At 40.5% G+C, this 12,913-nt stretch overlaps 1 protein-coding gene across 3 annotated transcripts in view; it reads right to left on the bottom strand.

The window, feature by feature from the left end:
* Positions 1-270: 270 nt before the first annotated feature.
* The window catches only part of TNFRSF8 (TNF receptor superfamily member 8), a 31,396-nt gene continuing 18,753 nt past the window's right edge, over positions 271-12,913 (bottom strand). For 2 of the 3 annotated variants that reach the window (XM_082777040.1, XM_082777039.1), the window contains 10 exons: positions 11,806-11,896; positions 9,203-9,328; positions 8,627-8,782; positions 8,431-8,524; positions 7,701-7,981; positions 7,379-7,489; positions 6,786-6,824; positions 5,601-5,650; positions 4,616-4,820; positions 271-3,540 (listed from right to left, as the gene is read on the bottom strand). In XM_082777040.1, the coding sequence (XP_082633166.1) occupies positions 3,296-3,540; positions 4,616-4,820; positions 5,601-5,650; positions 6,786-6,824; positions 7,379-7,489; positions 7,701-7,981; positions 8,431-8,524; positions 8,627-8,782; positions 9,203-9,328; positions 11,806-11,896 (1,398 nt within the window). In that variant the 3' untranslated portion in view covers positions 271-3,295. The remainder of the gene's footprint in view (positions 3,541-4,615; positions 4,821-5,600; positions 5,651-6,785; positions 6,825-7,378; positions 7,490-7,700; positions 7,982-8,430; positions 8,525-8,626; positions 8,783-9,202; positions 9,329-11,805; positions 11,897-12,913) is intronic. The other variant, XM_082777041.1, reaches the window with a different exon arrangement.

The raw sequence follows: 12,913 nt of genomic DNA, 5'->3' as shown, positions 1-12,913 counted from the left end.
TACGTTTCGCAGCGTTCGTTCATGCTGCACCGCACCGCGTTCGCTACTGTCTTCTGCACGCTGCCAGGATGGTATTAAGAGGACTTAAATTCAGACCTGCTCCGCTCCTGAGAAAAACTGCACTTGACTAATAGCTTCTTCACTTTCAAACTGCTCGCCTGCAAAAAGATTTTTTTCTGCAACTGATCTGTGTACTGCAAGTATCAACAGCAATGAAACATTTACAGATCAGACACAAAAGCGTGGCTACAGGATAAAATCCATGGTGTTTTTAATTCAAAGGTCATCAGTGTTACTTAAGTATATCAAGTATAATACATTTAACAGGCTGCAATGCATATGACATGTGCAAAGCATTTAACACTTTTCAACATCCTTGTCTCTAAATTGGAGACGTATATTTGATGGAAGGACAACTCCAGGGGTGAGGAAGTGGCTGGATGGTCGCACTCAAAGAGTTGCAGTCAATGCCTCGGTGTCCAAGTGGAGATCAGTGATGAGTGGCAGTGCTCCTTGGGGTCAGCATCATGCCCAGCGCTGTTTTAACATCTTTGTTGGTGATGCAGACACTGGAATTGAGTGCATGGACTTGGGGCTGTTGGTTGATGAGAAGCTTGACATCAGCTGGCAACTTGCACTTGCAGCCCAGAGAGCCGACCGTATCCTGGGCTGCACAAAAAGCAGCGTGGGCAGAAGGGTGAGGGAGGGGATTGTCCCTCTCTGCTCTGCCCTTCTGAGACCCCATCTGGAGCCCTGCGTTCATCTCTGGGGCCCTCAGCACAAGGAGGGCATGGACCTGTTGGAGCAAGCCCAGAGGAGGCCACGAGGATGATCAGAGGCTGGAGCAACTCTGCTGCGGAGACAGATGGAGAGAGCTGGGGCTGTTCAGCCTGGAGCAGAGAAGGCTCTGGGAAGAACTTACAGTGGTCTTCTGGTGCCTAAAGGGGGCTTCAGGAGAGCTGGAGAAGGATTTTTTACAAGGGCATGTAGCAATGGGACAAGGGGTAAAGGCTTTAAACTGAAAGAAGGTAGGGTTAGATTAGATACAAGTAAGAAAACCTTCACTGTGAGGGTGGCAAGGCACTGGCAGAGGCTGCCCATGAGGCTGTGGATGCCCCAGCCCTGGAAGTGTTCAAAGCCAGGCTGGATGAGGCCCTGGGCAACCTTATCTAGTGGAAGGTGTCCCTGCCCATGGCAGGGGAGTTGGAATTAGATGATCTTGAAAGTCCTTCCAACCAAACCATGATACGATTCAGGAAAATATAATCTAAACCAGGCCTGCTTGATGCTGAATTAGTAGCTATCAATTACGGTTCAGAAAAGGGATCTTGGAATCATCCTTGATGGTTCTCTGAAATCATCTGTGCAAGGACAGCCCCCACCCCTCACACCCCAGAGAAACATACATGTATATGCTGGGCATCATCTACAAAGGTGCTAAGAACAAAATAAAAAATATAATTTTGCCAGCATTTAAAACCTTGGCATACCCTCTTCTTAAGTGCAGTACATGGTTCTGGTGTCCAGATCTCCAGAAGAACATAGTGAAGTTAGAGGAGATAAGGAAGAGGTCAGCTAAAATCACCAAGGCAGTGGATCAGATCACTTACACAAGAAATATAAAAAGATAGGAACTCAGCTTGGATGCTGAGGAGGGTACAATCAAGTATTATAACGGCAACTAAGTATTGCACTAAATTCTGTAACACAAGAACTAGTGATACTCACTGAATAGAGGTCATCTTAAAAACAGTAGAAGTACTTTACACGGTGAATTGAAACTATCTGTAATCTGTTGTCACAGAGTGATTGTGGAGGAAGATTATACCAGGAAATTCAGAAGAGGTATGAAAAATTAACGGCAACAAAAGGAATTCTAAAGGCTGGGACAAACTCTTTAACAGCCTTAATCCAATTACAGCTGATGTTGCAGAAGTACAAGGAATGAAAACAGCAGATATTAACTGGGCTTATGTTCTCTCCCTGAATAGCATCTCTTACTGCCACTGTCACAGATAAAACAGTAGGTAACTTGTACTGGGAGTCTTGCTCAGGAAGGTGTTTTGTACGCCTTTACGTTCCTTTTGTTTCTTCTAAGACAAAAGACACTGAAGTTGCACAGCTGTTATTACAGTACTCTGTCCAGGGTAAAACTACAAAGCAAGTAATTGTTTTTGTGGTTCCTTTTTTTACTGTTAAGGCACACTTTGTCATCTTGCTCGTTTTCCACTGTCCTGTGCAAAAACATAGTCAGCACTATTACATTTACAGTTATCAAACAAGCAGCATGAACTTTGAGAAACTGCGTAACACAAGGCAGTTGACCACAAAACCAAACAGAATTATTTTAAAGAACATATACAATTCAGTGTCACTCTGATGATTATGAGCAATTTTTCTAAAGCAAGCAGATACTGACAATGTGACAAGAAGTAATTGCTAGCCTATTTTTCAGTCCTTAATTTTTTATAGAAAAAGTTTTCCTTATTTCCCCTTTTATAGATTTCACGTTGGCCTAAACCCATAGTTCATTCAACAACCAAATGTTCAGCTAGTTTGGCTTCCATTAGAAGAGTCCATTTTCTGTGCTTACTAACGATTTGAAATAGTCTAGAAACATGAATCAGATGTGACAAAAATAGAAGGATTGGCCTAAAGTACAATGGACTTCAACTAGTTTTATTTGCATTCTGTTTTCCAAGCTTGTTGATCCTGTTTCCTTATGAAGTCCACAAGGCAAGAGTCCTATTTGTTAGTGAAAACTGAAATTATCATCACTTTCATTCAAGTGCGGAGACCTTAAAAAAATACTGGATGTTACAAAATCTGCGTCAAAATTGGAAGTGTTGGTAAAAGAACAGAACCAATATGTGAAACGTGGCTGGTTGTCAAGATTAACTTGGAATTATGGCCAGAATTTTAATAGCTAATAGAAGTAATCAAATGTAGGTTTCGATCCAGTCCTTCACACAGAGAAAACAAGCTGTGAAATTTGAGTTAGCATCCAGAAGTCCTCTGAATTTTGTAGCTTTGATTCAACTTTGTTTCCAGCATGATACTGGGAGAGCAAGGGAAAGAGAAAATATTTGATATGATCTACAAAGGCCAGCAGTTTGGATAATCCTCTCATTAGTTAGATGAAATAGGTTATAGTGCTCTTTGTCTGAATGTTTTTTGGTGTTTTACATGAGTTTTCAGATTATTTAAGACACTATGTGTTTGCCTCCCTTGTTGTAGATTTCGGCTTAGTGTCACACTGGGTGTTTTTGTAGCTGCACACCTTCTTGGTGGGCTATCACTTTTCAGTGGCAGTGGTGGGGTGATGGAATTCCTTTCCCTCCTCTTCCACAGGAACCATGACATCATTCCCTGGAAAAGACTCTGTCTCCTGCTCTGGATAGTGCATCGCCAATTCCTCTTCCGTGTTTTCCTGGATATCAACATCACTTTCACATCCTCTAGCAGCACAGTTCTTGCTACCAGGCACTTCTGAAATGGACCCCACAATAACAGTATCGGCCTTCATGATGTATATGCTTTCTGAGGAAGAAAGAAAATAGTGCTGAGCATAGGTAACAATATGGCTGTCCCTAGAGATGGTTCCTTTCCATGCAAAATTTTAACTTGTTACGCAACTTTTATTTACTTCTTTTTTAAAATCAGAGGTATGCATATCAAGTCTGTCACTGTGAAAACACAGAATTCACTAACCCACTAAAGCTTATGTAACTCACACGTTTTGCCTATTTCTTTATCTCTTTATAATAAAAGTATTGAACATACTGAGCGATAAAGACGGCCTGCTCATTTTAAGCCACACTGTGGTTTTGGATCACTGCCATGGGGACTCTGGCCATTCTAGATCAAGTAGCTCTAGCCCTCCTGTAATGAAGCTGAAGGACTACAGGAGAAAGACAGATCAGAAAAGGCAGGAAGATATTCACAAGAATCTTGTAGAAGAAACAACTAACTAGGATCTGGGGAAGATAGCTATGGATAGTTCAATGTTTATGTTCCTGTTGTTCTGAAAAACAAAAATAACTGTATTAAAAGCAGTCCTTGGGCAAAATTCAACACTGTACAGAAATGTAGGGAATACTAAGGAGTTTTGGTTTTCATTTCTTTGACTACCTTGCCTCCCCAGACAGCCTTCTCTCTCCCAATTCAGGGAATTGGCATTTTGCAAAAGCCTGTTTTTTGAACTGCTTATAATAACAAAAATCTTTGCTGATCTGTGGCACTAAAAACAGAAAATACATTTTCTGCTTTTCCTTTTCCTTGTTCTTTCTGTGCTTTGTCTCCTCTTGCTCTCTAGAAAAGCATGACTGGATCCCAGCAACCCTAAGAAAACAGTTCTGGATCAGCTTAGCCATTGTAACTCCTTGGATTTGACTCACAGCAATAAATAAATAAGTAAATACATACATACATACCCCACACACATGAAATAACCCAACCCGCATATGGTAAACAACGTCAAGTGTCCAGGACCAGCTCTGTTAAGAGCTTCAGATAATTAGCTTACTAATAATTTCAGAATGATATTATGTTCCTGTGGCTTAAAAATTGGAAAAAAAAGAAAAAAGAAAAAAGAAAAAAAAAAGGCAAGACTTACCAATTCGATTATTTGTGTGATCTCTCACTCGAGAATCGACAGGGCAATCTGGGGCATTTCCATTGCTCTGTGTCACATCAGTCAGACTCAGATCAGGACTATAAGCTTTTTCTGTGCTGGAAACCAAGTTGTTATTGGTTTCCAAAGGAAGGTTTCTTTCAATTAGCTCCTTCTCTTCTGGCCCTTGATCAGTAGTAAGCATGATCTGCAAATACAAAGAGAGGAGTAGAAATAGGGTCAATGCAAAAAGAACATTGTAACAGGTCTATTGAATTCTTCTGTAGCAGCCAGAACAACGTAACAGCACCACTGTCACAGGGAGTAAAAAATTTCAAAGTGTCTAACAGATAGAGGAACTTAAGTTCCTTTGAATTAGGTTCCTGTATTACTTAAGGCCATATTTAAAAATAGCATTCTTAAGCTAAATGCACAGATTTTATTTTCTTTTTTGTGAGATTTGCAAGAATGTACCTTACTTCCACTGAAATCTAGTTTCCTGAACCTGAGTGGATGCTTTGGGAAATTCAACTTGCCTCGTCTGCAATTTAGATTCTGATGAACCTTTGTAAATCTGCTTATTTGTCACTCTGACTTTTTGTTGCATGTCTTATACTGCATGCTCTGTTGCAGAGCATGCTACCCTGCAATACAGTAGCAGCTGCATTATGGGGACTGAGGCTCAGTGGCACCTTTCAGCAAAGAATATAACATCAGTAAGAAAGGTAGATTCTGGAAGTAAGAATTTGAAGGGATTTGGTTCAGGAAGAACTTTAAGAAGATATTGTCCAAATTTATATACTCCCTTCAGAAGCAAAACTGGCAGAAATACATTATTTAACGCTACATTAAACGGAGCCCAAGACATGAAAGTAGCAATCCCTAGTATGTCTCATCTCTGCACCTGGGGGATCACAGGTTACAGAGAAAATGACAAATAAAAAGACCTTTTTAACAGAACATTTAAAAAATATTGTTAGTTATTTACATTGGAAAAGAAAGGGATCTGTTTCGGAATACCATTCACCAGATCAGAACCTGCAATGGAAAGAAGAAAAATTATCAGAAGAGAATTCACAGCAATCACAAGAACATTAATATTTTCTCTGAAATATCACCCACCCATGTCCTAAACTACTCTACAACCTAACTCACCTGTATCTTTCTTTCTTTACCACTGAGGACACACTTCCATGGTAGGGGTGAGGTGAAGCAGTGACACATTGCTGCCAACCATGTGAGGTCCTATCACTTTCCACACACCAAAACTGGTGTTCACCTAATCACATGATGAACTGATTAAGCTTTCTAAACAAGCAGAAGACTGTCTTATCAAAATAAATAAATCAAAAAATAAAAAGTGAATAGCTTTCTACTGGATTAACAAGTTGCATCAGGTCATTGTGTGGTCAGTAATATAAAGAAGGTGGGATTTTATGCAAGGGTGGAGGAAGGGAACACTGGGGAAAGAAGGGAGCTGGGAAAAAGGGAGTGTTCAGCATCCTTTTACAATACCATGAAGCTAGACAGGCTCGGGCCTACTAATTTAGCTCTGACATGCATCCACCTTTATTCTCAACATCAACTCTATAATGCTGCAGAGCACCAGTTCCTAATGTGTAAAGCAAATCAGGAAGCAACAATTCCACTTTGAGAAAGTTGAGCTCATGTGAGAGGTGTTAAATCATATTCCTGGATAAATGAGTGGAAAATGCTCTGATGTATGGTGATCAGAAATATCTACCACAATAGACGAGAATAGAGCAGTCAGTGGAAGTGGAAATGCTAAGAGGGGATTAGTTAATTAAGCAAAATGGCTGTAATCCAGGAGATATATATAGATTCCTATGGCTAACGTCCACTTTTTTGGGAACACATCTCCCATATTTGAGTGCACAGAAATGAACCTGACATTTTTCCAGCAAAGCCTCCCCACACTGCTGCATCACCCAGTCACTCAGGTGCAATGGGAAAAAATTGCCATCTAGTGGCTTGTCATATTCACAGCAGTACTTGCCTGCACAGGACTGGCCTTTTGCATATCTACAGGTACATTCATTTGACTTAAATTGGTTCCATGTTTTAAAGTTTCATAAATTAAAACTCCATATTAAGACTAGCCATTTATTCTTTAATCATATGTATTACAATCTCTGGTCAGTCAGTCACTCACCGTCAGATCTGATCCTGGATTTGTGTGAAGTGAGAGGTGCTGATAAAATAAAACATTCATTTAACAAAACTCATCGTGGAGCACAGGGACTATAACAGGTTTACCACACCCACAAGGCCTACAAGCAACCTACAAATTGCACATCCTGCTTTCTATTAAAGAGGGAATGTAGTTATGCAGGCACACCCCACATGCAACTCTACGCAAAGCTACAGAGAGTCACAATCAGTAAACAGGTTCCAAGTCCAGCCCACTCCCAGGAAGCTGAAAATACTCACAAAAGACTTCAGGCATCATTTAATATTGTTTTTTATATTAATATGTTTGCACTGAGAGAAAAAAATCACCCATTACCATTTCCCCACTCAGCTTTTCGCATCTTCCTCCATAAACTAACAGCTGTTTCAGTCTTTTTCTAAGGTTCTCCAACGTATTGCACAGATTGCCTAGAACATTTGGCCTGTCTTCACCAGGTGCTTGTAAATATCATCTCCCCTACTGGCCTCCATAAAGTTTTAGGATAGTATAGTTCCCAGGTGGCATGTCCTTGGAGGTTGAACAGCATGCTATGTGTTACAGCTTTAAAAACTCACGTTTTCCTTTGAGGATGAGGATTCGTTTCTTGCACATCTTCCATTTCCAAAACAACAGCATGCCCACCAGTAGCAGCATCACAGAGAAAACCACTCCCCAAACAAGACCTACTGCTCAGAAGGGGAAAAGGAGGACAGTGATTTCAAGAAGAGGCAGAGTGCTGCCTTTTCTGTCAGCACTGCCTACTTTCAGCAGATCTGTGTGTTTGATGGATATAATTTTAAAAGTCATAAGGGTTTTGCAGGAAGCTCTCACATAAAAATTGTTTTTACTAAAGATACGTACAAGTAAAATATGCTAGAAAGAGTAAATCTTCGTTACCTCCTGTTGTTGTCTCCCCCTTGTCTGAGGTGGGAAGAGTACCAGCCGGAGCATTCTCCTTGGGAGTAGAACTGGGGTTTTCAGTTGTTGCAGCACTTAAAAGAGCACTAGAAATAGTGACCAAGTTTGCCTCAAGCCTCAGTAGGTCAGAGTTATTTGTTTCATTGCTGAATCTGGTGGAGAAAGTGCCTGGGGTGAGGTAGGTGGGCAACTGGTCCAGGCAAACCTCATCATGTGTGGCATTTCCTTTGCTTTGTGCTACTTTGTTTAACTTGGCACAGCTAGGGAATGAAAGAGAGAACAGTGTATCAGCACTGACAGAAAATGCTCTGATATATGTTAAGGTGTTCTATACAGCAAACATCACTTTCGGTCGTTTTTGTACCATGTACATTTATTGCTTTTGGTCAGGAAGTCATTAACTTCCATCTCACCTCTGTGGCACTGATTCTTAACCTGGATGCAAACCTGAAAATCACTTGCGTATATAAACTAACCATATGCAGAGAGCAGAAAATGAGGCAAGGGAGAGTCCTTCCTTCCTTCAGTATCGAGCTGTGCAACAAGCATAACGAGGGGCCTTCAAAACTCTGCACATAGGCTCAAAGCTATCCCATTGCCTCTAAAATGAATTTGTATACTTTGCACCAGAAGAAGTGACAGGAGTCCCTTTGGGTCTTTTATTAGCTTCAGCTAATCAGTTAAACACTTCAAAAAGCTATGGACTTACTCAGTATGGGGCTTGCAGATGTCAGTGCTGGAGGTTTGGTCAGAGAAGGTCCCAGGGGGGCATTCTTCACAAGCAACATCAGTTGTTGAGGTGCCTGAATGAAAACAATGACTGATGACTGACTAACCAAAATGCCATAGGTCCAGGACTATGGCCAAGATCAGAAAAGACAAACTAGATAGGGAGGAATTCCTACCTCTGACTTTGACTCCAAAACCAGGCTTGCAAGCAGTGTGCTGCTGGCATCGCATGCAGGTGTACTTAACAGCAGTCTGACAGAACAGACCTGGTCGGCACTCACACACGCGGCTAGAATTGAAGGAGCAGGGCACTTTCTCCACAAGGTCAGATTCTGCAGGAAAGAAACAGATGGAGTAGCAAACAATCACCCTGCAAGGGAAAGGCAAAGCAGGAGGCAAAGCTGAGCAACACCATTTCAAAGGCTTGGGAAGCAGAACGGGCTGCTGGCACTCTTTGCGATGGCAATTTAAATCATGCACAATTGGACAAAGCTGTAGACAACAGTTTGTAATAGAAGATGGAAAGCAGAAATCAGACTTGGATGGCATTAGATGCCAGAATTTTCAGGCAGTCCCAGGCCAAACAAGAAGTGGTACTCGTTATGTGCAAGGTAGCATTCTGCTCTCTAGAGCAGTAGCCAAGGACAGATAACTTTGCTGCTGGAAATTCTAAATTAATAAAATGCTAATAAAGAGAATATTTAGAGTGGCTCTAATAGTAAAGTATGCGTGATAAAAAGTAAATCAAATACCTTTTGTACATGACACACAAGCATCACAATGTGGCTTTTGGGATTCTTCGTTCAGATATTGTTCAGGTCCACATCTCATGCAGTCTTCAGCTGGGTCCATGGGACAGGCTTTCCTTTTAGCATACCCTGGAGAAAGAAAAACAAAATGTGAAGGATACCTGTTCAGAAACCTCCCCAGTTTTCATGCCCATTTCACTGGGGCGGGGGTGTGTGAGTGAATAGCTGTGTGGTGCTTAGCTGCCTGTAAGGTTAAACCACAACGGTAAGGAAAAGTGACAGCTGCAGAAGCAAAAGGAAAAGCTAAAACAGCAACATAAAGATAGGCAGAGTTGAATGTTTCATGGGTAGTAAACAGGAGAGAAATATATCCCACTTTCAGCACCAGACTGCATCACTCAGTTGTAAAGGGTTAATTAACCACAGGCATGGAAGACCTGGCAGGAAAATAACTCACCTACTATTTGCTTTGGCAAGCATGGTGTGGGAGTATAAGTAAAACCAGCTATGTTATATTTGGCCCTACAAATATGACCAGACAAGCTTAAAACACATCACTCATACTTCCTCAAAACTACTTGTCTGAGATTTCCTTTTGAAGGTTGGGGACGATTGCTGGAGTGGTCTGAATCTCAGCACTCAAGCTGCAGGCAAGTTACCTCCACGTGTGTGTTATTTCCTTCCTCCTCCCACAATGTCCCAAAAGCTTGAACTATAGTTATTTGAGACTTCCTGTACACATGAAACAGCAAATTTCCCCCTCTCTTGGGGGATGTGTGCCCCAAGTAGACAAGCTCTGAAGCTTGTCCAGTCATATCTTCTGGTACTGTCCTTCACTGTGTTAATAGCTCAACAACCAGATCAAAGCCCAAGCAGAAGGAATACCAGCTGCAATTGTATGTACAGAAAAATGTACTGGAAGTAAGTAGACGAAACAAGTGTTTTCCTTTTTAGAATACGTGTGTTCATTCATTCCTGAGGATTTGCTGTTAACTGTGAGGAGGAAATGATCTTCAGTGTTGAATGCAATACTATCTCATAGAGTTAGATATCTGATTTAGAGTCTAAAAGCAAAAACAACAACAACAGCCCCCAGAACAACAATAACAAGAAAAAGATAAAAGGTAAAATATAAACAAAATAAACAGAAGAAAGGTGCAACATTATTATTTCATGTGAAAGTCTCTATTCCTCCCTTTGAGAGGGGGCTTTTTTCTGTTCTGTGATGAACAGAAAGACAACGTTCTTCTGGTGTCCAAGGTATGAAGTGTCATTTTACCTGAAGAAGAATTAAGCACCTGAGAAAAATGTGGCAATTGTAGAAATCAATTAGAATTATCTTATGAGGTTTGGTTTAAAGTTTATATTGAAATTGAGCTTGAAATTAACTTTGAAACAGATGATTTGGCTTACACTTGAGCCAGTGTGCTCAGATGGAAAGCTCTACATCTGTAGGTTGGAACACCAAGGAAAGTAAAGCCAGACTGCATCAAGACTCTAATACATCCACTTGGAGTAAATGGAATTTTAGAAAAGCTACTCTTTGCAACGAGAAGTTGAGTTAGTAGCAGATATGAATGTGTTATTGTCTGAAGGAGTAGCGGAAGATTAAAATGAAAAAAGATTCTTATAAGTTTTTGTTGTAAAGGAGACCCTGGAGGATGGCAAAAGATGTCTGAGACAGACATTAGGATTTGCAAAGTATGGTTTTAAAGGAGAAAAGAGCTTCTTTGCTTGGAACTGGCTCAGAGTCCTTGCCCCTTTTCCTTTTTTACAGGACCAGTTTCTCCATCCCTTGGTCTTGCTTTCTCATACATTTTCTGAATGATTCTAGTGATGTGCCCAGAAGCAATACAGGATGTCCCTAGCATGCAAATGCTAGCAACCAAGCACCAAACCTCTCTGTATTATTAGAGCACATATAAATGTCAAAAATTTCCTTTCCAAAAAAAGAAAGAGAGAAGAGAGAGAGAGAGAGAGAGAGAGAGAGAGAAGAGAAAACATTTCTGAAAGAAGAGACTGATGATGGTGAAGTACCATCAAATGTCCCACCCACAGCGTTTCAGACGTTTCCAGAACCCTTGTCTCTCTAAGATGTTTCCTGCTTCTGAGCTCATATGCCTCCGACTCACAGCTAGCATCTGGCAAAGCTCACTCTGTCCCCTGATGAGTGAATGTTCCATTCCTCATGTGAGATGCTTTCTAAACTGGTTTGAATATTAGGACAATGACAGATTTTCTGCACAATCACTTTATACTTTGTGTCTCTGATCAGAAACATCTTCAGCCTAATATCATTACGCTACTTCATACCCTGAGGCAAACTGAAATTAATTCTTACACCTGCTACTTCTAGCTACTTCTGAGTGTCAATCAACTAAAAAAATAATAATTGCAAGTTATCTTGTTTGCAATTTAGACTGCTTGAATGCAGACTGAACAGGAGCAGGGAAGTGGAGAACAAATTCCTATCTGGATCCACACCAGATCATGGTTCACAAAATTGCACTTCAGGGTCAAAACGCAATTCTGCAGATATACCCAGTTCATACTACGTCTATGAGAAAGGCTCCATGTTAATTTGACTGCATCATAAACATACTGACCTGAGGGGCACCGGTAACAGCACCTTTGTAAAGTTTCATCATAGAACCAATTCTTGTGTGTATCACAGGAACGAGATGAGGTGAGCGATGGCTAGAAATTTAAACAGAAAAGACACAATTAGAAAACAATTAGGGCAGATCCAGCACTGGTCTCGAATTATGGTGACTACAAATGGTAGGGAAAAGCCTACAGATTTTTGACAATTCAACCATCCTCTAAAACATCTAGATAACTGCTGTCCATAAAGTTAAGCAAATATTGTAATATTCAGTGTATTTAGCAATGATCCAGTATGTATCTTCACTTAGCGGGCTCTTTTCTCTGAAAGTGATTCAAACATACGGAATGAATACTGTGGCCTGACCTTTTCATCAAGCATTTCAGAGCTGAGAAATTAACTCCTTGTTTCATGCAATAAAATGTGTAGTGGCATTGCTCTACCAAAATGTTTTTCAGCCAGTGCTCTAGACACTCTTTGAAACTTAGGTACAAGATAGTAAAGCTTACCAAGGTAAGTTTGTGTAGCAGTCTACCTCTCCTTTAAAAACCTTGTTGCAGTTAACAGATGAAAAAAGGCTAAAAATCACTGTCCTTAAAATGATCCCATCTTGACTTAAAAACTTTTTAGAAAATAAAAAACAGAATCCCCAAATATCTGTAATAGATTTCCAGCTCTGCACAGAAATGAGAAGTGGTGCCATAGTGAACATCACCTAAGGCTAGCTAAATTGGCTGTAACCCACAAAGCTCATTCTTTATATTTGCAGTTGTTCCTATATTGGTTATTCATATCCTGTCATGTTTGTTAACCCTACACATCTGTACTTCTAGGCATCTTTGAATCTGTGTTTTCATACTTCTTCCTGTTTGTTTCCCCTACTGTGCTTAGCTGCTCTCACACTATTTATCAATGCAGCAAACAAATCTTTCGGTTCAGTTATTTATCCACTCATAACATCTGAGTTTAGCAACCTAAAGATATGTTTACTGTAAATCAATACATTGTCTCACTTTTCATCTGGGGACAAATCCTACACTAAGAACAGGTGGGTTTTGCCTTGGTAATAAAGCTACAAATATTTATTCACACAGTGAAGCCCTTATTCA

Source organism: Aythya marila (genome assembly GCF_965140915.1).
Source record: "Aythya marila genome assembly, chromosome: 21".
NCBI classification, from domain to species: domain Eukaryota; kingdom Metazoa; phylum Chordata; class Aves; order Anseriformes; family Anatidae; genus Aythya; species Aythya marila.
This window is presented reverse-complemented; position numbering and strand designations above follow the sequence as displayed.